A 22,493-nucleotide genomic window follows, 5' to 3' on the forward strand; every position below is an offset into this window, starting at 1 on the left:
GCGGGGGGGGGGAGGTGTTATGGCATTATCCTGTGTTCATCCCTTCTCCAAAGCCTGCTCTCCTAAGCCTCCTTCCCCAAATCTCCAGGAATTTCCCAACTCAGAGTTGGCAAACCAAAAAGTAAACAGGAAAAAAGTTACAAAAACGGGCATAATTACTACAGGGCAAAGAAGAAGCCAGTCAGGAAACAGTAAAGCTCTCTGACACAACTGCCTTGGGCAAGCTGCAAAGAGCTGTCCCCGGAGTCTACCCTGGAGTATGCCAGAGCACCCTACCACACACCTATGCCACCGCCTCTGAATCTAAATTGGCATTTTGCCCTTCTGTGGGTCCAGGGCGTGCTGCAGTTATGCTGCTTCTGGAACTACACTGCAATGGCACAAGTAGAGGGCACTTATTGTTTGCCCTGCTTGAGTTCATTGGCTTCTGCATCAAAATCATGTTTGTGGATCATAAAAAGAACACAAGCAAAAAAAACCCTGCAGGTCTTTGGTCAATTCCCCACTTCAAAAATGAAAGTAGATACAAAGCAGTTTGGGAAAAACCAGGACCTTTTGAGCACAGTTTCAGCGTGCCCACTGCAGCTTCTGCCCCACAAGCGATCCGTGTTCCGGGAGACGCAGCAGCAACGAAGGATTCCCCACTGAGGCAGATTGAATGTGCGTTCCACTCAGGGGGTATCCTGATTGGCTGCTGTGTTGTGTTGGGGCGGGAATTTTTTTATTTTGAACCATGCAGATACACGTCTACGCGAGCATGCACAGAACAACTCTACGCAGAGACGAAAATACGGGCAATTAAAGCAAAGCCTTTTTCTGCAATCCTCCATGTAGTCGGATCCATGTGGATATGATGTGTAGCACTGCTTTGTATTGCCTTCTACTCAGTCAGTCAAAACCGCTTTGTATCCACATGGATCACCGGTCTGCAAAAGTTAAAAAAAAAAGGCATTGCATCCTGATTGGATGGGAGGCTCCACATCACTCTCAAGGGCAGGTAGTTATAATCCGGATCAACCCCCACTCCTCCCCACCACTCCACATTCAGCGCGTGTTTTTCTGAAAAGGTCTGCTTTCATCTAGATTCAGGAAAAGAACGCGCTAACGGGGGGAAGCAGTGACGAAACGGGCTTTGCACAGAACGCAGTGGGTAATTCTGTCTGAAACCTGATCCCCCCCCCCCCACTATTGCGTGCTTTTTGGTCAGTGGGAAATCGACCTTTGTTTGCCCCCAGATGAGTCTCTATCAGCTACGGGCAATTTTGTTCTGACCTGGAAGGCCCAGTCTAGCTTGACCTTGGTTAGTTCTTGAATTGGAGACCACCAAAGAAGTCAATGGTTTGCTATGCAGAGGCAGGCTATGGCCAATCACTTTGGTTCATCTCTTGCCTGGAGAACCCTATGAAGTCAACATAGGTTGGCTGCAACTTGATGCACTTAACACACATACAACTTCACAAGACTTATGGCCAGATGGCAGATGCTGTTTTCCCTGCAAAGTCTTACAAACAGGAACATGCATTCCCATTTGACACTGGAAAGGTATACATTTTTTGTTGTAATGGGGTCCCTGACTCTGAAAATGTTCTTTTCGAAATGTTCAAGTTCCTCCTAATGGATTTTTAAGATGCTACTTTGTTTATTTTACAGTTGATGTGCTTTGAAGGGCATCATTTAATTGTTCCAATTTTAAATAATTGTTTCATACTTGTAACTTTTGTCATGCTATTGTTTTCCAGTTTAATTCTTTGGGTTATTGTTTTCATTTTGTTCCCCATTGCACTAAGAGCATTATGCTTTGAGGTGGTGTAAAAGAAATCAGTTGACTCTCACAACGGCTTATACTAGCAAAGCCAATACAGAAAAGACTGGGGAGTTATTAATTAAATATCAATTATACTAAGGTGGGAGGACACAAACCATTTTAATGGTAAAGGAAACCAAGTACAAAGAAGAAGAAAAATGGTTGAGGGCCACTCAAAGCCCACAGAGAAATACATCCTATATGCCACCTGGCTGATTCCAAATGCAGAGAAACTAAGAAAAAACCTACAATGATATGGTTATGACAAGTACAACCAAAATAGTGTGCTTGAATGTAATAAGTGCAAATATAAGTACCCGTGTATCAACAGAATATATATATATATCTATAAAGTCCACAAGACCACAGGAGAAACTGGCAAGTTCATAATTCTCCCTGTGTTGAGTGGAATCAAATAAGTCCTGATTGTTGCAAAGTGTTACAGAATCAGGTGAGTAAGGATTCTTCAAGGCGCAGGTGTATAAATATTCTTCAGAATAGTACAGGAATTCCGAATTCACACCCATTAAATGGCATCAAGGGTGTGTCGCCATATTAATTTGGTACAAAACAAGGTGCTTGCCTATGTTGGGATTAAAGATATCCAGCCTACATCCAACATGGCTCGAACAAAGAATCTCAGTTTTCAGGGCTGAGCATGGGCAGATGACATCTTGCAAGATGCATGTCGCTTGTGAGTTTATAGAAGGTTGATATGTATATTCATATGATATAATTCCATTTATATTAAATACAAGCACTCTATTGATTAGTGTTGTACTGGTCATAGCCATAGCATTGTAAGTTTTGTTCTTAGTTTCTCTGCTGTTCTGCTACACTCTTCTTCTTTGTTTATTGTGTGTTCCCAAATGCAGCCCTATCATCTAATGATAATCAATCACATGGCTTCGCAGTCCCCCAGAATATTGACCTGTCCCCAAATACTACACTCTGGGGCCCTGAAAAAGACTGTGGGTGGATGGGATCCTGGTCCAAAGTGACAACTAGGGCTGGGTGAGGAGGATCACGGGATGAACGGACAGTTCTCGTGTGCAGTAGAGGCACAGAGAGGAGAAACAAATCCAAGCACCAGAGGCTTGTCCCAGCTGCCGTTTTCATTGCGGCTTGAGCTCTCTGGAATGGGCTTCTTTGAAAGGGGGTGGCTACTCTTTGGAGATGTGCAGGACGTTATGCAATGCCTGCCTGTTTTCCAGGACTGTTGAGGTGGTTTGAATGGAAGGCATCTTTGCAGGGGGATTGGGGTTGTTTAGCATGAAGTATTGTATTTCAAGGAGGAATGCAACCATTAAATTGACAGATTGTCAAACAGACCATGTTTGGCTGCTGATAGGACTCCATTACTCCTTTGACTTTCAGACCAACTTATTTTTTCAAGTGTCAGCACAAGATTGGTGGGAGGTCAGATTAGATGAGAAAGGCTTATTTTGATGTCTTATGTGTCCTTGTTAGCTTCCTGATATTGTACTGCTGTATCAAGAGTTTACTCCCAAGGAGCTGCCAGAGGTGGAGTTCCTTCAGTGCCACCCCCTCATGCCAAAAGCACATTAGTGGAAGCTTTCAAGCTTAGTGACTGACATTGTTTTGAGTGGACCCTTGGGGATATATGAAACTAAGGACAGGCTGGTGCAGAACTTCTGGCCTGCATTTCTTTCACAAACAACTGCTTGGTTTGCCAGAAGGCATGACTGTCCCACTATTGGGCAAAAGAGCCGCTGCAGAACCTGCCCAACATTAGAACTCACTCTGGGAAATGCTGGCGTTGGCTCTTGAGAATCCACCCAAAACTGGGCACGCTCAGAAGTTACAAGAATGCGTATCTGTAGAAATTTAAGGAAGGAGATTGTTTCTTTGATTGTTTCTTTCGCTCCTTAACTAGGTTCCCACAGCCTATTCTTTTCTCCCCCTTCTACATAATTTTTTCTTTCGTTTTTTCTTCCCTCAGGCTTTCCCTTCTTTGCTGAGGAGCAGCGTAGTTGAAGCCTCAGGAGGACGTTGAGGGAGCTGTGGATGGTCAGTTCTATTGAGGATGGGGACACCCTCTTCTTCCAAATATGAAGTCAGGGACTTTTTCCCGTGGAGCTGGGATTGTGATCCCAGCAAAAGCATGTGGATCCACCAAGAGCCAGAAGAGATTTAGTCCTGGTTTTGAAACCTCACAAGGTTTCTAAGCTGTCAGCCGTTTGGGAGGGACAGTTTGCAGAAGCAAAGGTTGGGGTGGGGTAGGGGAAGCAGACGGTTCAAGGTTCTGGTTCTGGTCCAGAAGTCAAGGCTCACCTGCAACTGAACGGCATGTAGTCAAATTGAATTTAATGTGGCAACCAGAGGCCCTGACCCGAAACAAACATCTAATACAGACACACACAGAAACATCTTCCAAAATGGCAACGGATCTCCAGACAACAGAGATCAGCTCCCCTGGAGAAAAAGGCAGCTTTGGGGGGTCGGTGGGTGGATCCCATGGTATCATAACCCCACAAAGCCCCCTCCTCAAAATCTACACTCCTTAGACTCCACTCCCAAATCTCCAGGAATTTTCCAGGGTAGAGTTGGTAACCCTAGGCATGACCCAGTAGGTGTGAACCTAATTTTCATTTGAGCCTGCGGGTCGGGGGGGTCAGGACTGTTTGCTGGGCAGCTGATTTGTGGGGGGGATGGGGAGAGCTGCTATTAATTTTTCCCCAGTTCTCAAAACACCCTCATTCTTAAAAGAGTTAGAGAACCAGAAAAGCCTGCAACCCCCCCCCCCCCCGCCGCCATCAGTTTCTTGGATGAGCAATTCCAAAGTTCAGAGTTGTATATCCTCTGGCTTTACCTTGACGGCCGTCTTGGGTGAGTTCTGGCCCCAGCGGAGGGATCCAAAAAATGTAAGGTTCCGATGATGGTGGGATTCGAACAGTGGCGCCGCCGCACACACGCACCTCCAGTCCCTATTGGGCAGGGAGGTTGCTTTAGTAACCCCTTCTTGGCACTCAGAAAAAAAATTAGTAACCACTTCTAGAGAAGTGGTGAGAACTGGTTGGATCCCACCTCTGCCTGGCCCCCTCTCATATTTAATTTGACCCTTAAAATACCTTCAGATCCCAAGACATAGACATACCAGCAACCAGAGAAAACCCCTTAAATTTTCTGGGAAATGTTCACCCTCAGAATTTGAGGGTTCAGTATGTGAAGTGTTTTGTTCTCGAGCAGCTGCAGAAAGTTTTCTCAGGAAAACAAGGCAGTCGAAACTTCTTATTGGTTCTTTGGACGATGGGAAAGGAAAGGGTGTGATGGGTCTAAGGGAACCTGAGAAGAGCCATTTCTAAGACTCCACGTGTACCAAGAGTGTGCATCTGTTTCTGATGGGATTTGGCAAGTGCCAGTCACACAATCCAGTACTGAAGGAGTTAATTGTTGCATGCTAATTAGTTAGTGAGGTCAGAAGTCAGTTACCAGGTAATTGGTTGGGTGGGCTACATGCAGGTCTGCACGTAGACTTTAGATATATCTTCTTTGTGTTGCGCTCTGCACGTGTTCAGTTCAGTCCAGTCTATCCATAGTAGTAGCCATGTAAAAGGCGCATGTGAATTACCACGAGGCGGAGTTGCTGATCGGGGTGGGGGATTGGAATGAGCCCAGCTGGCACTGCCCAGGCGGGGGCGGAACTGGAAAGGGAGCCACCATGGGAAGGGACAGCGTCACCGGATGAAAGGAGGAGCGAGCCAAGGCTTTAAAGGGACTTGCCCTCCTTTGTTCAGGCCATGTGCTTGCCGGCCGACGATTTGCCCGCCCACCTCACCCTACTTTTATATGTTAATGCATGCTGTTATGTCATAGCCTAGTTCGTGGCCGTTTGGCGCATGGGTATTGATCTGGAAGGGCAAGGGGAAGGGGGCTAGGGAGCCGCGCCTTCCCCTTGGGAACGGCAACAGCGACAAGAGGCGACCGCCCTGTCGAACCGGGCCGAAAGGGGGAACATCTCTGGCCAGGAGCGGCCGCCCGGCAGAGCCCCACAGTAGATCGAAGCTCGGGACCGGGCACCCGCCCTGCTGAGCTGTAGCATGTACCCGCATGACCAGATCCAGACCCATGCTTAGCCTCACGCTTCTGCTCAATAAAATGGCTATGGCCAATTTATTACCCCAGCAATGGTGTGATGTGTATCATTATAGAGGGGCCTCGCACAAGAAGTGATCCACCCTCGGGCAGCAATAGTCTAAGCAGCAAGCTGGCTGTTGGTGCTAGCTAGTAAGAAAGATGTTTACTGTTTTTCTTCCAAGTTTCCCTTCCCTGTAGTAAGTAAACTTTATTTCAGTAAAGCAACTGGTCTCTGCCTCATTATTGCATTAACTCTGCTAATTAAGTATTTGTCCACACGACAGTTTCAGAGTGGAAGATTTTGATTTGCACGGATACAGAGTGTGGAATTGAGGGCATATTGTGGCCGCTTCCTGGTCCTCAAACAAACATGAGTCTGGGGGCACCTGGAAGACTGGCAAAAATTTTCCCAACAAACGCTTTGATGAGCCAGGGTTCGCTTCACAGATACTCCAAGGAACAAATTCATTGGATCATAAATTAAAATGCCGTGCCTGGTCTTGCTCAGGACATTCCAGAGCCTCCGAAATAGATACTGAAATGGTGCCAGGGCATAGATTCCATGCGATAGATGGACAGGGGGGATTTGGAATGAGACTTGCTCAAAATAACCCGATTCTCCCGCTGGTCAATCAGCTGATTTACAAGAGAGACCCAGGCCAAGTGGTTTCGCTTTCCTGTCAGCCACTGCCTTGATAAGAAATGGCTGTGAGCAGAAAGGGAGGGGGTTTCCCCTCTGGCCTGGTATGCAGCACACAAGTACACAGACATCCTGAATCATGAAGCAGATTTCACATAACCTTGGAAGTATCCCAGATCAAACTGAGCTTGGAAGCATTCCAAATCAACTCCTCTCTCCTACAAATGGAGGTTTTTTCCTTTAGTTGCGTGTTTGACCCAAAGAAGGTTGCATTGCTAATTTGGGCTTAGGAAATCTCTCGGGGGCTGGGGACTGTGTCTTGAGGCAGCCGAGTATAGGGGGAGGAGAGAGACCATTGGGAATGTGAGGTTGTAAACTCTGTTCTTGGAAGCTGCAGTTCTGTCCAGAGCAACTGATCTGTGTGGCTTGGAGAGCAGTTCTGGGAGAGCTCCAGATCACACCTGGAGGTTGGCAACTCTAACCCCAGAGCCTCAGAGTGCTGCATCATTCTTCATGTAGCCGTGAATAAGAAAAGGGGACATTTGCACCCCAAAATATGCTTTGCCACCTGCCTCCAATCATACATCCCTTTTATTAAGAGAATGTCCCATGCAAAATTTTATTTGTTTTTGGTTGGTCGTTTGGGTTATTGACTGCTTTACTCTGAGGATTAATCTGGTGACCAACACAATAGGGTTTGGACGAATAAAATCAGACCACAGACAGAAATCTCAAAGAAAACTGAAACAAAGCTTTTAAACATATATTAAGTGGTGTAGAAGCTACTTAGGCCGATTATTCGCTGGTGCTCTGCCTTGTTGTGAGGTAAGTTTCCTGTGGGGCAGAGATTTCTGTACTGATGCGATCCCATTTGCAGCACCAAAGATTCTGAAGCCCCCCCCCCCCCCCCCAACCAGTGGGAGTGAAGAAACCCTGACATCTCCCTCTCACTTCAGGGTCTTGCTCCTTCCAAGTCTCTCCCTCATCCAGCACAAAAACGAACATTGCAGGCTTTGGGGGGGGGGGGGGGCATTAAAGTGTACGATCGATGTTCCTTGTATCGATATTGTGTGGGCTGCTTTCATTGGTGTGAGTGATTTTAGGGTCTATCTGTGTGAGGAATGGAGACATCATAATCTTCAATCTTTAATCTTGCGTGGGATGGGGGAGAGACCCAAAAGTCAGGGCAAGTAAACCATGCAAGCCACCCAACAGGCTGTGGGGCACCTTCTCACATGTAAACAAGGAAATGAGAGGAGTCCCCACTGACAAAGCGCTGCAGGACAAGGACCACCGCATGAAGCTCTTCATGCATAATGGGGCTTAGTCTGGAGAAACCTTACAGTGTTAGGTAGCAGCATAAGGCTGTAGGACACAGTCCCTGTCTCTTTATCCATGCCACTATCTCACAACTGCCTTACAGTTCAGTTTCTATTTACCTGGGAGAGCCAGTGTGGTGCAGAGTTGAAGTACAGAGAACTGGGGTTGATCCCTTACTCCTCCACATGTAGCCTGCTAAGCGGTCTCTAGCCACTAACAGTTCTCTCAGAACTCTCTCCACACACAAGGAGGGAGGCAATAGCAAACAGCTTCTGAATGTTTCTTCCCTTGACCCTATTGGGTCTCCATGAGACAGCAGTGACTTGCTAGCACAATCACACACAGTTCTGTTGACCTGTGTCCCTAACTCAAACTTCTGTTTCTGGGTCAGTCAAATCCCAAGCAAAGTATTTAGGGCGAGGAGGTTTGCATCCCTGAATAAACTTTGCATGAATGTAGGGTGCCCGCATCATGCACTGCCATTTTGCCAACGGATAAGAAACTGGAGGCTTTGAATACTCATATAAGCACTGGGCACCCTCAATCATACAGCCCATCATTAGGAGACTGCCTTTTACTATTTACTACCATTTATTATTCACTGCATTATTAGGAGACTGCCCCAAGATCTGACACACTCAGTTTGTGTAACAAGCTTTAAGGTGTGCAGCAAGTCAGCATTCCCGTCACTTAGTTCCTCTTCTTGGGCACCAAATTTTTCCTTGCAGGCAAAATATACTCCACTGCACAATCGCTCCACGCTGTGCCGTAGAGAGGAACGCACCTTACTGTAACACACCTCTGAAGATGCTGGCTATGCATGTGAGGGAAACGTTAGGAGAAAAAACTACCAGACCACGGTCACATAGCCCAGAAAACCTGAAACAGTCAGATTTTAGAAAAAGTCAGGCCAGATACAAAATAGAGGGAAGGGTGAAGGTGCACAGTTCCAAAAACTCTTGAACGAAGGTTCAGGCACGCACGACCCATGTGATTTAAGGCTAACATGCTAGGTTTAACCCCCCACCCCAGTTTGAGAAATGTTGAACCGCTGTGGTCGTTGTTGCCCAGCAGTTGTTCACTATCTATCTATCTATCTATCTATCTATCTATCTATCTATCTATCTATCTATCTATCTATCTATCTATCTATCTATCTATCTATCTATCTATCTATCTATCTATCTATCTATCTATCTGTCTGTCTGTCTGTCTGTCTGTCTGTCTGTCTGTCTGTCTGTCTGTCTGTCTGTCTGTCTGTCTGTCGGTCTGTCTGTCATCCTATCAATCAATCAATCAATCAATCAATCAATCAATCAATCAGTCTGTCTGTCTGTCATCCTATCAATCTATCCATCCATCCGTCTATCTGTCTATCATCCTATCAATCTTTCTATCTATCATCAATCAATCAATCAATCAATCAGTCTGTCTGTCTATCATATCAATCTATCAATCTTTCTATCTATCATCTATCTATCATCTATCAATCAATCAATCAATCTATCTATCCATCTATCATTATTATTATTAATTTATATTTATTTATTTGACTTTTATACCGCCCACCCCCGGAGGGCTCTGGCAATGTGTGGATGTAGTAACTGTGTAGGATTTGAGTGGGGCACCCGTCTGGAATTATTGCAATCTCTAGACCCATGGAAATCAGGAGCACATGTTAAGTCTGCAAAGCTATGGCAACACAAATATGCGCACACTGCAGCTTCTATCACGTCGCTGTAGCTTTACAAAGAAAAAAAATGTGCACAGGATCACTAGGCAATACAAACTTTATTCGTCTACTTTTGACAGCAAAATAGCCAACAGACGAGCTGCAAGCAGAGGAAACCTCCAAGGGCAATCTTCACGGAGAACCGGCTGCAACCCACAAAATGGTGGGTGTAAGCAGTGGAAATGAAAGTAAGAGATTTGGGTTTCTATTGGACAGGCTAGCAATAGGAAAGGAGGCCCTCAGAGACTTGGGGCCCAAGTTCCTCTCCAGTACACTTGGGGTAGTCGGGGGTATCACTCAGGGAAATGTTGGCTTCGGCTCATAAGAGCTGTGCTCAAGCCCACCAGATGCAGGGAACGTGGTCTGAGAAGGATATGCCTCTTATGTGAATTTAAGGAGGGAAATTTAGTGCTGGTTGTGCAACATCACAGGGCTTCCAAGCAGTCAAACACTTGGAAGAGGCAGTTGGAAAAGACAGTCAAGCAAGGAGGTGGAGTTGATGGAGAGAATGGCAGCAAATGAGTTCAAGTTCTGATCCAGACGTCAAGACCCACCTGCACTGTTAGCTGAGAATACAGAAAGGTTGCTCAAAGGACTTGGGCATAGTTGAGGACACCTCATCATGCCTGCTAGAGTGGTCGTGACTCAGAATTGTAAACCAACAATGTTGCCCCCAAATGGAGACTTTTGGCTGCACAAAATATGGAGTAGGTTAATTATTTTAATCCAAGGGGCTTACACTAACTGTTGAAACATTTTCATTTAAAAGCAAAAACAAAAAACAAAACCCCTATTCTCTCCCTCTGTGAAGATGCCTGTCATTCAAACCCCCTCAAAAGCCCTGGCAAACAGGTAGGTCTCGAACAACTTCTCATAGATCTCCAAGAAATGCCCCCCCCCATCTTTTCAGGAAGCCCATCCCACAGATCCAGGGCCACAGTAAAAAAGGCTTGAGCTTTGGTTGATGCTGATGGGGCACCAGTTGATAGTCAACAAAATGTTTCCTGGACACTGTAGCTGGCCCACAGGGAAGAAAACAGTCCTTCAAATAATAAAAAATGTTTTAATACTTAAGTGCAGAGAATCAAACTAAATCTAGGCATGACTTCAGTTCATTCAGTGATGATTACTAAATACTGGCAATCAAGATGTCTTGAATTGACTATGAGTTAAAGAAACCATACCTTGGTTGTTTCAGAATGTGTTCAAGCAATTCCTTATTCTGTATGCAAAGGTACAGGTTTTGCAGAGGCGTACCGCCTATACCAGTGATGGCGAACCTTTTCGAGACCGAGTGCCCAAACAGCAACCCAAAACCCACTTATTTATCGCAAAGTGCCAACACGGCCATTTAACCTGAATGCTGAGGTTTCAGTTAAGAGAAAATGGTTGGCTCTGAGGCGTGCATTACTCGGGAGTAAGCTTGGTGGTAGTTGTTGGCTTTGCTTTGAAGCAACCGTGCAACTCTTCGAATGGGTGAATTACGACCCTAGGAGGATTTACTCAGAAGCAGGCCACATTACCAGCAACCGAGCTTACTCCCAGATAAAGGATCGCACTTTAGTTCTTCGCATGAAAATCAGTGGGGTTTAACAGCGCTTAACAGGGTAACCTATACTGCTTCCCCAAAACTAGGTCTTAGGTTTAATGCTAATAATCGAGCCCAGCGGCCCAGTCCAGCCTAGATGTGGGGGGGGGGGGGCGATTTCTCCCCCACATGATGAACTCTGTTTGTGTGTGCCCACAGAGAGGGCTCTGAGTGCCACCTCTGGCACCCGTGCCATAGGTTCGCCATCACTGGCCTATACGGACATGGGGTCACCTATGTCCCCAGGCACATGCCTTCTGGTCACATGGGGGGTGCCAAACGCATGCCGTCAAGCCCCACCCCCACAAGCTGGCTTTTGAGAGCTGGAGCTTTTGAAAGCTGGCCTTTGGAAGCACAGAGGCTGGGGGGCGGGGCTTATGGATGTGGGCCCCCGAGCCCTGCCTCCTGGTCTGCATGGAGCTTGGGGGTGTGGCCCTGCCTCCCATCGTGCTTTCAAAAGCTGGCCTGATGGAGGCAGGGGGCAGAGCTTGGGGGAATGCCCCTGAACCCCACCTCCGAGAGCAGGGGGCAGGCACTTGGAGGAGCAGTTGTCTCCGGGCTCCATTTCTCTCCGATACGCATCTGAGGTTTTGGCTATGACTTTTTCAATGTTTTATATAAAAAGAAAATAAAATAGTACAGTTCATGAAAAGTGAACGTTTGGGAAAGAGGCTATCTGTCTCCTGATGGAATCTGGCAGAACCAAGAGATGTTGATGTAAAATTGAGAAAGGATGAAGTTAAGGCCTGCAGGATTACCATTACTTCCAGGTCACAACTGAGGTTACTCCAAGGCTGTATCACTGCACAGGAATGATCTACCTCCCCCGAGTCCCCAGGCCATGCCAGGCAGCCCTGGATAGAAACAATATCACAAGAATGAGCTATCAGCTAGTATGCAATTGCTCAACAACACTCTACAGAACTGTGTCACTCTTGCTGTTCTTCACAGTCCCAGATCTCATACTCCAATAGCAAAGATCCTTCAAATGGCCTTCACGTGTCCAAAACACTGAGCTTTAAACTTACATCCTTGACAAAGTCTTCTTCTTAAAACATCTCCTTTCCCATAAGTAGATCAAGCATATTGTTCCCTTTGACTGTTGGTTAAAAGGGGGAAAATCCCAACAGAAATGCTTGTTTTTTTCTCTCGCTGAGTTTTGGTTTTGTATGTTTATTTACCAATCTGTTCCTTGGATTTACTTCCTTGGATCTTTAATGGCTGGTTTGGGAAGGCTTAAGGTTCAGCAGCTTTTGCCCGGACACTCTCAGCATCTTCCACAACGTCTTTAAGAAAGCTCTTCACCATATAGAGTGTGGTGACAAAGGAACTAACTGGTCCAGCCAGCAACCCCAACACTGGTCCAAAATCAAAGACAAGTCCAAAGACTATCAGGGTCCCACAGAACACTGACTTGTTCAAGAGACCAATTACTAATTCGGGAGTGATCTCACTGGACCTTGGAGACTTTTTGACAGCAGATTTCAACACCTGGTAATCTTTGCTGACCTGTTTTGCAGCTCTGCGGAGGGACTCTTCATCCAAGCCAAAGACTTTGGAGAAATGGAGCAGTGTTCTTACTAAGATGCCAAGTTCACAGAACAAAGAGAGTCCTGGAACAGGAATTGCCCCCAAAACACAGGACACAATAGCAGCTTTCCATATAAGGGTTTCCATAGCAGTGGTTTTCTTTTCCAAGATTTCTCTTGAGAAAACTGGCAAGGCCAGGATTAAAGCATGTCTCTTGAGACCATCTAGTTCCTTTTCCAAGGTCTCTTGGAAGAGAGGGAAATCATATTTATTCAAATGCCACCTGGACATGAGGAAAACCCTTGGGGAAAGCTCACCTGCCATTCTAAAATTCTCACAGCAATAGGTCTTTATTTTCTCAATGACCTGGTTTTCATTGAAGTTGGGTCTCCTTCTCCCAGCATCCATATCCAGATCTATCTTGGAATATACATAATAATACTTCTTCTGCATTTTCTTAATTTCTTGGGCCAGAAGGACATCGTTTTCATTGAATCGTTCTGAGGCCACAATGATGAAGAAATCATATTGATTAAAATTGACCTTCTTAAAATACTCTTGCGGCTCATATTCAAGTGTCCCGAATCCTGGTAGATCCCATAAAGTTACATTTGGAAATAAGGGATGAGGATACCCGTGGAGATCCATAGTTGTTTGCATGACTCCTGTCTTGGCTGAACCTTCTTCATGATCTGTCATGTTTCGCAGGGCGTTGACAAGGGATGATTTACCAGCACCTGTCACCCCTGTGATGGCAATGTCCAGCTTGACATGGTCTAAGGCAACTAATTCTTGACGAGGCTCAACTACCAGCTCTTCAAGACTGCTTTGTGCCATAGCCTCTTTCAGCTTGGCAAGGCCAATTTTTTAAGGCGGCTTTTGAGAGGAAAGCACCAGTTCCAGAAACTCCTGATGTTGCAGTGGATCTAAAAAGGAAAACAAACATTTATTCACGACATTCCTACACAACTTCTTCTTCTCTTCTTCTTCTTTATTGGGTTTATAGACCGCCCTCCCCCGAAGGGCTAAGGGCGGTGTACAGTATATAGATAGAGCACAATCAAATTAAAATACAATAAATATGAATTAAGATGGCTCTAATAAAAATAAACCCTATCCATTAAAATGCAGCTTATAAAATTAATATTAATGTTAACTTAAGATGGCGCCTGCTGTCAATTCCCTCTAAAAACATACATCAGAAGAGAAGGGCGGTAGGGGCCACATGATGTTATAACAGCAAGAAAAGGGAGGGAGGAAGGGAGGGGCTGTAACTGTCAAAAACTTCCATAAGTTAATAACTTTCATGGTTACATCTGATGTATGCTACATGAATTTGCTGTGTAGTTTGAAAGCCATTACAGCATTTGTTCCTTAGAAGATGAGAAGAAGAGTTTGGATTGATATCCCCCCTTTCTTTCCTGTAGGAGACTCAAAGGGGTTTACAATCTCCTTGCCCTTCCCCCTCTCACAACAAACACCCTGTGAGGTGGGCGGGGCTGAGAGAGCTCCGAGAAGCTGTGGCTAGCCCAAGGTCACCCAGCTGGCGTGTGTGGGAGTGTACAGGCTAATCTGAATTCCCCAGATAAGCCTCCACAGCTCAGGCGGCAGAGCTGGGAATCAAACCCGGTTCCTCCAGATTAGATACATGAGCTCTTAACCTCCGACGCCACTGCTGCTCCTTAGAATTAATACACATCAGGGCAACTGAACAATCTGTCAAAATGCTATCATTAGTCCAAATGTATTTTAGCAGTTACAGAATATGTGAAATCGCAGGCGTTGCAATGCACAATACCTTAGCTTTTCATGCTGCGAAGGACCCCTCACCCCTTCCAATATCACCCAGGCAGGGAAACCACTAACTGACCAGGCTTCTCAGATTTTTCCTGCCTATTTCCTGTCAGGGACTGAGGTGCCTCCAGAATGGTAGTGTTTGGTGACAAGAAGCACTTTTCCTCAGCCCTGTTGTGCTCCCAGAAGATGAAGGAAGTCTGCTCTTTTTAAAACTTCCTGGGCAAGACCCTTTTATAAGGCACACCTAAATGATAATGCTGAGATAGAGACAGTGGTGGGATTCAAATAATTTAACAACCGGTTCTGGTGGTGGGATTCAAATAATTTAACAACTGGTTGTTTACAAGCACCATTTTAACATCCGGTTCTGCTGAGGTGGTGCGAACCTACTGAATCCCACCACTGGTATCAGCCAATCATGTTAAAAGTCAGTTATCCAGTTTCAACTGGTTATAGCAGGTAATAGCTTGGACTTTTTGACAGTTACAGTTCCCATCATCCTCTGGGATGATCTGTCACTTCGATCAGGGGCGTAACGAGGCAAACTGGAGCCCTGGGCAAAACCTCAGTTGGATGCCCCCCCCCCATGGACGGCCACCCCACCATGACCAAAAAAGGTCATTGCTAAATCATCATCACATTATAGAAAATGCCCCATGGTGAAAGTTCATTTGGGACTCAGTAGCCTCCTCTGAAACACGTCAACGCAGGCAAGCACACATAAACATTAAGCACAAACACCTATGCTAAAATTGGAAGAGTTCCAGGAATTTGGCCCCACTAATTTGCTGTATATATTCGTGTATAAGTCAACCTGCGTATAAGTCGAGGCACCTAATTTTACCACAAAAAACTGGGAAAACTTATTGATTTGCGTATAAGTCTAGGGTGGGAAATGCAGCAGCTACTGGTAAATTTCAAAAATAAAAATAGATACCGGTACCAATAAAATTACATTAATTGAGGCATCAGTAGGTTTTCCCAGGAGATGAAATGAAATAATGCATCCAGTTTAGGTAGCACTTGCAAATATCTGAAAAATAAACACATTGTGGAACTTGGGGTGATTACAGGGTATAAACTAGGAGTGCAAGACCAATCAGGTGACCTAATTAGATGCTGCTGCTGCTGCTGCTGAGGTATAGGAAAGCATCTCCTCAGTCATCAAATGAAGGAGACTCTGGTAACAGAGGCGTAATGAGGCAAACTGGAACCCTGGGCAACACTCAGAGCATGTGACTCGAATCGCTCACATGCCCCCCACGTGAGTCAGAATTACGATGCCCTGGGCAATTGCCCAAATTGCCAAATGGACATTACGCCACTGACGTAGATAATTTTGATCATTCTGCTCACAAGATGAACTCCCATTATATTACAATCTCTGACAGCATCCCCCCCACACTGAATTACTCAACAAAATGTTCCTCCGCTGCACCATGAAGAGGATGCCAACTAATGAAATGCTTTCTCCATCATACCATTTCCCCCAAGATAGATTTTTTTCCTCTTTGAGGTTGGCCTTTGTATAATTTAAAAACTGTTTCAACTTCACACTTCACCTTTATAAAGTTTTCCCCCCAAAACAAAATAAATCGTTATTACTTCATTGTTTCTCTGATTTTTTTTCTTAATCTCTGTCTGTATTAATGGGGTGCGGGGCCCATTGGGAGAAATTATGATTCATCATCATGAGTGTAGGAAAACATTCAGTAGTATTAGGGACGACATGGTTAACCAAACATGACATTTGGTGGCTGGACAGAGCACTGAGATTCGGGTTCCCGCTGTGCAGACATGGACGTAGGTAAGGGGGGGTTCTCGGGTTTGAGCCCCCCCATTCATGTCTGAAGCTCCGCCCCTCCGTTTGTGGGTTTTTAAAACATTTTATTGCTTTTTCGGTTTTTGGCCTGCTGGGGGCGCATTGTGTGGGCTAGCAGCACCAAACTTTCAGGGATTGTTTGGGGGACTCTCCTGATGATACATTCCAGGTTTGGTGAGGTTTGGTTCAGGGGGTCCAATGTTATGGACTCCCAAAGGGGGGGCCCCATCCTCCATTGTTTCCAATGGGAGCAAATAGAAGATGGGGGCTACACCTTTGAGGGCCCATAACTTTGGATCCCCTGAACCAAACTTCACCAAAACTGGGATGTATTACCAGGAGAGTCCCTTATTGATACCACCCAGATTTTGTGAAGTTTGGTCCAGGGGGTCCAAAGCTATGGACTTCCAAAGGGAGTGCCCCATCCCCCATTGTTTTCAATGGGAGCTAATAGAAGATGAAGGCTACATCTTTGAGGGTCCATAACTTTGGATATCCTGAACCAAAGTTCACCAAACCTGGGATGTACTATCAGGTGAGTCTCTTATTGATACCACCCAGGTTTGGTGAAGTTTGGTCCAGGGAGTCCAAAGTTACGGACTCCCAAAGGGGGTGCCCCATCCCCCATTGTTTCCAAAGGGAGCTAATAGGAGATGGGGGCTACACCTTTGAGGGACCATAGCGTTGGACCCCCTGAACCAAACTTCACCAAACCTTCTCCTAAAGATACCCTGAAAGTTTGGTGCTTCTAGCTTAACCATTGCACCCCTGACAGCAGGCACCCCCCCAATTTTCTGCAGATTCTCCTTTTAAATCCACCCCCTTCGGCATGGATTTAAAGGGAGAATCTGAGGTCCTCAGTTTAGAAGAAGAAGAAGAGTTTGGATTTATATCCCCCTATCATGAAAGCAAGCCTGGGAGAGCCAATGCTTGTTTCATTAAAACCTGGGTTCTTTTCTCCAATAACTCCAACCAGCTGAGGTCTCAACGATTTTTATTGAAAAACAGAAATAAAAGAAATAAAACTTAGATGCAGTTAAGGGATTGCTTAGGTGGTCATATCCCTTTTGGTTCTTTGTCCCCATATTCCGGGAACCCATGGCCCAGAGATCGCCCTTTCTGAACACCACGCCTCAGATGATGGAATTCCAAGAACCTTTGTTTTCCCCTTCCCATGAAAACTCTGTTCAGGCCACAGAAAATTTAGGCCTTTGAAGTTTCATCCTAGCACCTCCTGCATAGTTTCCTTTCGTCCTTCCAGGAGATCAAAGGCAAAGATGCTTTTCACAGTCATATGTGACTTTGCTAGTTTTACAGTAATTATTTCCATCACACGCCTTTGAGAGGAAGAAATTTGTAGTCTAATGGCTACATTATTTCATCTATCCATATAGAAAGATTACATGTAAGCCTCCAAGATCAGTCATCTCTAACTAATACAGAGATCTGCTAACTACAATACCTTTTATGCATAACATAGTCCTTATGATAGCATAACAATGTTAGAATGAAGAGAAAATCATGTTAACACAAAACACAATTTCAGACTAATACATACTTTCAGACTAATAAGCAATGCAATACTCTTGAGCATTAGAACTACAAGACTCATGCTCCTTTCAACCATAGTTCGATACACCTTCTTCTTTGAAGAAAACAACACAATTGTATTCTCTCCTTTGGAATTTCTCTTCCATAGCTACTGCATGATGCAACATCATTGTGTAGGACATCACTTCAATCGACAAATTCCTGCCCATATCAATGTAACAATGTGAAATCAAAGTCAGTGGCTAACCTGGCTTGCTGCAGAACATACCTTTTCCTTCCAGCCAGCATTTCTGCCGCCTGAGCCTGTTGCCCCTGGTGTGATACCTTTAGCACTTTGCATATCAAACCAAACAATTTCATCCCTCAAAGTTTGCATTCAAAAGGACTTCCTCTCCATCCCCTTAACTGAAGAGGAATGCTGCTGCTCTTGGCAGTTACAGGATTCTGCCACGCCAATATAGACTGCTTTGATCGATTGTATAATTACAGTTGTATCACCTTGTGGAAGAATCCACCTTCTTCACACAACTTTTTTCAACTATCCACCCCTTCCAAATCCAATATTTTCTTGGGGCCTAGTGGAAACACTCATTTGTGCATTTCTACTCTTTCTCATGGGTCAAAACACCATTTTTCCCATTAAAACTGATTAAAACTACATGTAATTCCAACATCATCAATTAACCTTACACCAAGCTTCAGAAGATGAAAATGTTCACCCTGTCCACTTCTCATGCTGTCATCCTAAAGTTCCTGTTCCTGGGGTTGATCTCCCTCCCACCAACCTTCTGGTGCTGGATAACCGCCATGGAGCTCATTCAGTGGATGACTTCCAAGCCGCTTCAAAAGACGCCTTCTGTTCCCTCCGGCAATTTGCTCTCTCCCCTTTCTGAAAGGATGCTGGTAGTTTCCCGAAGAGGATTCCATGCCAGGCTTCCTCCGCTTGCATCTGAATGGAACAGTCTCCCACCTGGAGGCTTTTGTTCCCTCTCTTGAGACTTTTGTTCTCCAGCTCAATTTTTTGGAAGTTGTTTTTCTCTGCTGTGCTGGGTCAAAGATTCCCAAATAGCCTGTAGATGCAGCATAAAGCTTCTTAGGAGGCTCCTGCCATCCCGCTGGAGAAAGCCCTCTGGGCTGTTTCCCGGCGCTCAAGACCTGAGCTCCTACCCTTGACTTCTCTCCCCGCCGGATCCTGGCATTATCTTCTCCCAAAGCACTCATGCCATCAGCATCAGACTCTCCTGGTTACCATCTCAACCTGCACGCAGCCTTCTCTTCCCAAAAAAATTCTCACACTGGAATCCGAAAGAAGCAAGCCTGCCGCCAATCCACAAAGGTGTTTACTCCTGAATGTGGGAGATCCCAAAATGTGCCACCATATCCTTGAAAGCAAGCCTGGGAGACCAATGCTTGACTCGATGGAAACCTGGGTTCTTTCTCCAATAACTCCAACCAGCTGAGGAGTCTCGCTTGATTTTTTTTTATTGAAAACAGAAATAAAGTAAAACTTAGATGCAGTTAAGGGATTGCTTAGGTGGTCATATCCCTTTTGGTTCTTTGTCCCCATTCCGGGAACCCATGGCCCAGAGATCCTTCTCTGACCACGTCTCAAGATGGAATTCCAAAACCTTTGTTTTCCCCTTCCCATGAAAACTCTGTTCAGGCCATGAGGTAACTTAGGCCTTTGAAGTTTCATCCTAGCACCTCTGCATAGTTTCCTGTCCTTCCTCCAGGAGATCAAAAGGCAAAGATGCTTTTCACAGTCATATGTGACTTTGCTAGTTTTACAGTACTATTCCATCACACCCCCCTTTCTCTCCTGTAGAAGACTCAAAGGGGCTTACAATCTCCTTGATCTTGCTCCCTCACAACAAACACCCTGTGAGGTAGGTGGGGCTGAGAGAGCTACGAAAAGCTGTGACTAGCCCAAGGTCACCCAGTTGGCATGTGTGGGAGTGCAAAGGCTAATCTGAATTCCCCAAATAAGCCTCCACAGCTCAAGTGACAGAGCAGGGAATCAAACCCGGTTCCTCCAGATTAGAATGCACCTGCTCTTAACCACTATGCCACATTGAAAGTGATGCAGTTTCAGGGTGGGGGATAATCCACCCCAAAACAGCATCACTTCCAATGTTGTTTAACTAGGGACTCCAGATTTTCCCTTTTTAAGGTGGATCTAAAAGGAGAATTTGGGCTCTCTAGTTTAAACACCATTGAAAGTGATGCTGTTTGGGGGTGGATTCCAGCATCACAGCGGCTGCCCAGGGCCACTGGCGTAATGCCCATTGGGCAAGGTGGGCAGCTGCCCAGGGCATCACCTTGTGTGGGGCATCAAAATGTTGGGTTCGTTTTTGGGTATTTTAGTGGTTTTCCATTTCTGGCCTGCAGGGGGCGCAGTTTTTAGGCTAGCGGCACGAATATTTCAGCGTATCATCAGGAGACTGTCCTTATGCTACCCCCCAAGTTTGGTGAGGTTTGGTTCAGGGGGTCCAAAGTTATGGACTCCCAAAGGGGGTGCCCCTATCCCCCAATGTTTCCAATGGGAGCTAATAGGAGATGGGGGCTACAGTTTTGAGGGTCCATAACTTTGCCCCCCCTGAACCAAACTGCACCAAACCTGGGGGGTATCATTAGGGCAGTCTCCTGATGAGACCCTGAAAGTTTTGAGACTGTGCCTTCAGAAATGTGCCCCCCACAGCCTGCAACCCCCATTGACAGCAATGCAGTAAACTCAATGCAGAACAAAGATTCTTGGGCAAATTTCTAGGATGTTCCTGCAGGGGGTGCATTTTTGGATGTATCGGCACCAAAATTTCAGGGTATCATCTGGAGATGATGGCACCTCCCAAGTTTGGTGCAGTTTGGTTCAGGGGGGCCAAAGTTATGGACCCTCAAAACTGTAGCCCCCATCTCCTATTAGCTCCCATTGAAAACAATGGGGGATGGGGCACCCCCTTTGGGAGTCCATAACTTTGGACTCCTTGTACCAAACCTCACCAAACTTGGGGAGTAGCATAAGGATAGTCATCTGATGATATGCTGCAATTTTGGTGCTGATATGTCTAAAAATGCACCCCCTGCAGGCACCAATGTCCTGGTGCAAAAAAATATTTGGTCATGGTGGAGTGGCCGCCCATGGGGGGGGGCATCCAACTCAGGTTTTGCCCAGGGCTACAGTTTGCCTAGGGCTGCCTTGTTACGCCCCTGCCCAGGGCGGGGTGGGGTGGGGTGGGGCACAAAACTCAGATTTTGCACCAGGCTCCATTTTCCCTTTATGCCTCTGCCCAGAGGGGAGGGGCAGGGGAGGGCAGGGCAGGGGAGTCTGCCATCCTCGACCTCTGAGAGATGCTTTTATAAGCGCTAGGCCAGAGGCGGGGCTTGGGGAGGCGTGGCCATGCCCTAGGGCGGGTGGGGGTGTGGCCCCATGCCCGAAACCCCCCCCCCATAAAAAATCTATACCTATGTCCTTGTGTGCAGGTCCCATACGTCTTTGCCCAGTATGGATACGCCAAGGGGCTGCGCCTCTTTGCCCATTGTGGATACAGCCTTGTAACTGTAAGAAATGCTCTTATAATATACTTTTAAAAAGCCCTGCCCTTGTATGTATCAGATAGTCAGTCTTTAAGTCCTGATCTCTCTTCTTTCTATTCTTATCTGACAAAGCAGTCCTCTTGAAAGTTAGATCCAAATCACCTCTCCTCCAAAGGAAAGGGTTTCTCCCTCCCAAACTGTTATGTTTTGGGCATACTTGGAAGATTCTCTTCTCCATATTTAAGGGCAAATCGCAGCCTCCCCATACCTTGCAAGACCTCTCTGTCCCCCTCGACCTTTTTAGGTCTTTCCTGCGCTCCTTTTAGAAAAAGCTCTTGTGCAGCTCAAAATCCTGCAGGAAGCTGAGTGATCCTCCCCTAACCCCTTTAGCTGGACAACAAAGAAAAAAAATGGCATTGCGTCTCCGCACTTTTCTCTTCCTACCGAGGGAACCAGTCGCGATTTCTTGCCTGCTGGAAGAAGAATCGGCTTCCCAAAGCCTTTCCAGGCCTGGGGAGGTGATGGGGGGGGGGGGGGGGGCGAAGTCCGGGGCTCAACGCAAACCTTTGCGGGGCGAAGACTGAGCGCTCCAGACGGAGCCAACGCAGCGAAGGGTGAGGCAGAGCTGCTTACCGGCCACGTGTTGCAGACTCGGGGGAGGCCGTCAATCCCGGTGGGTTCAGGGCTGTGGGGGGGGGGGGGCTCTCCTCCCACCCCACCTTGCAGAGCTCCTCTGTGCCTTTGCGGCGCTTCCAGATGGAGGATGGCGTTTATAGCAGCCCCAGAGCAAAAGCGAAAGCAACTTTGTGTAGTTTCACCCCCCGCCCCCCGCAGGAGGATGTTGGGATTGGACCAGGAGAGAGAGAGAGAGAGAGAGAGAGAGAGAGAGAGAGAGAGAGAGAGAGAGAGAGTGTTTGTTTGATTGGTTGATTTGATTTGTATCCCACGCTGGAATGACAGCCCTGGGGAACAAGCATATGTGCTCTGGGACTCGAATGACAGGTTGAACACCAGAATGACAGCCCCTGGGCAGGGGTGTAGCTAGGGTAAATGGAGCCCGGGGCAAAATCTGAGTTTTGT

The 22,493-nt window shown here is 46.3% G+C and overlaps 2 protein-coding genes across 2 annotated transcripts in view; one reads left to right on the forward strand and one right to left on the reverse strand.

Annotated features, from left to right (window-relative positions):
• Positions 1 to 22,493, forward strand: part of LOC125434534 (interferon-inducible GTPase 5-like) — an 89,083-nt gene that overhangs the window by 9,166 nt on the left and 57,424 nt on the right. The window lies entirely within an intron of this gene.
• LOC125434531 (interferon-inducible GTPase 5-like) overlaps positions 12,419 to 22,493 on the reverse strand; it is a 148,657-nt gene continuing 138,582 nt past the window's right edge. The window contains 2 exon segments of the mRNA XM_048500015.1: positions 12,419 to 13,579; positions 13,581 to 13,638. Of these exon segments, the coding sequence (XP_048355972.1) occupies positions 12,419 to 13,579; positions 13,581 to 13,638 (1,219 nt within the window).

This window comes from Sphaerodactylus townsendi, linkage group LG06 (assembly GCF_021028975.2).
Source record: "Sphaerodactylus townsendi isolate TG3544 linkage group LG06, MPM_Stown_v2.3, whole genome shotgun sequence".
Lineage (NCBI taxonomy): Eukaryota > Metazoa > Chordata > Lepidosauria > Squamata > Sphaerodactylidae > Sphaerodactylus > Sphaerodactylus townsendi.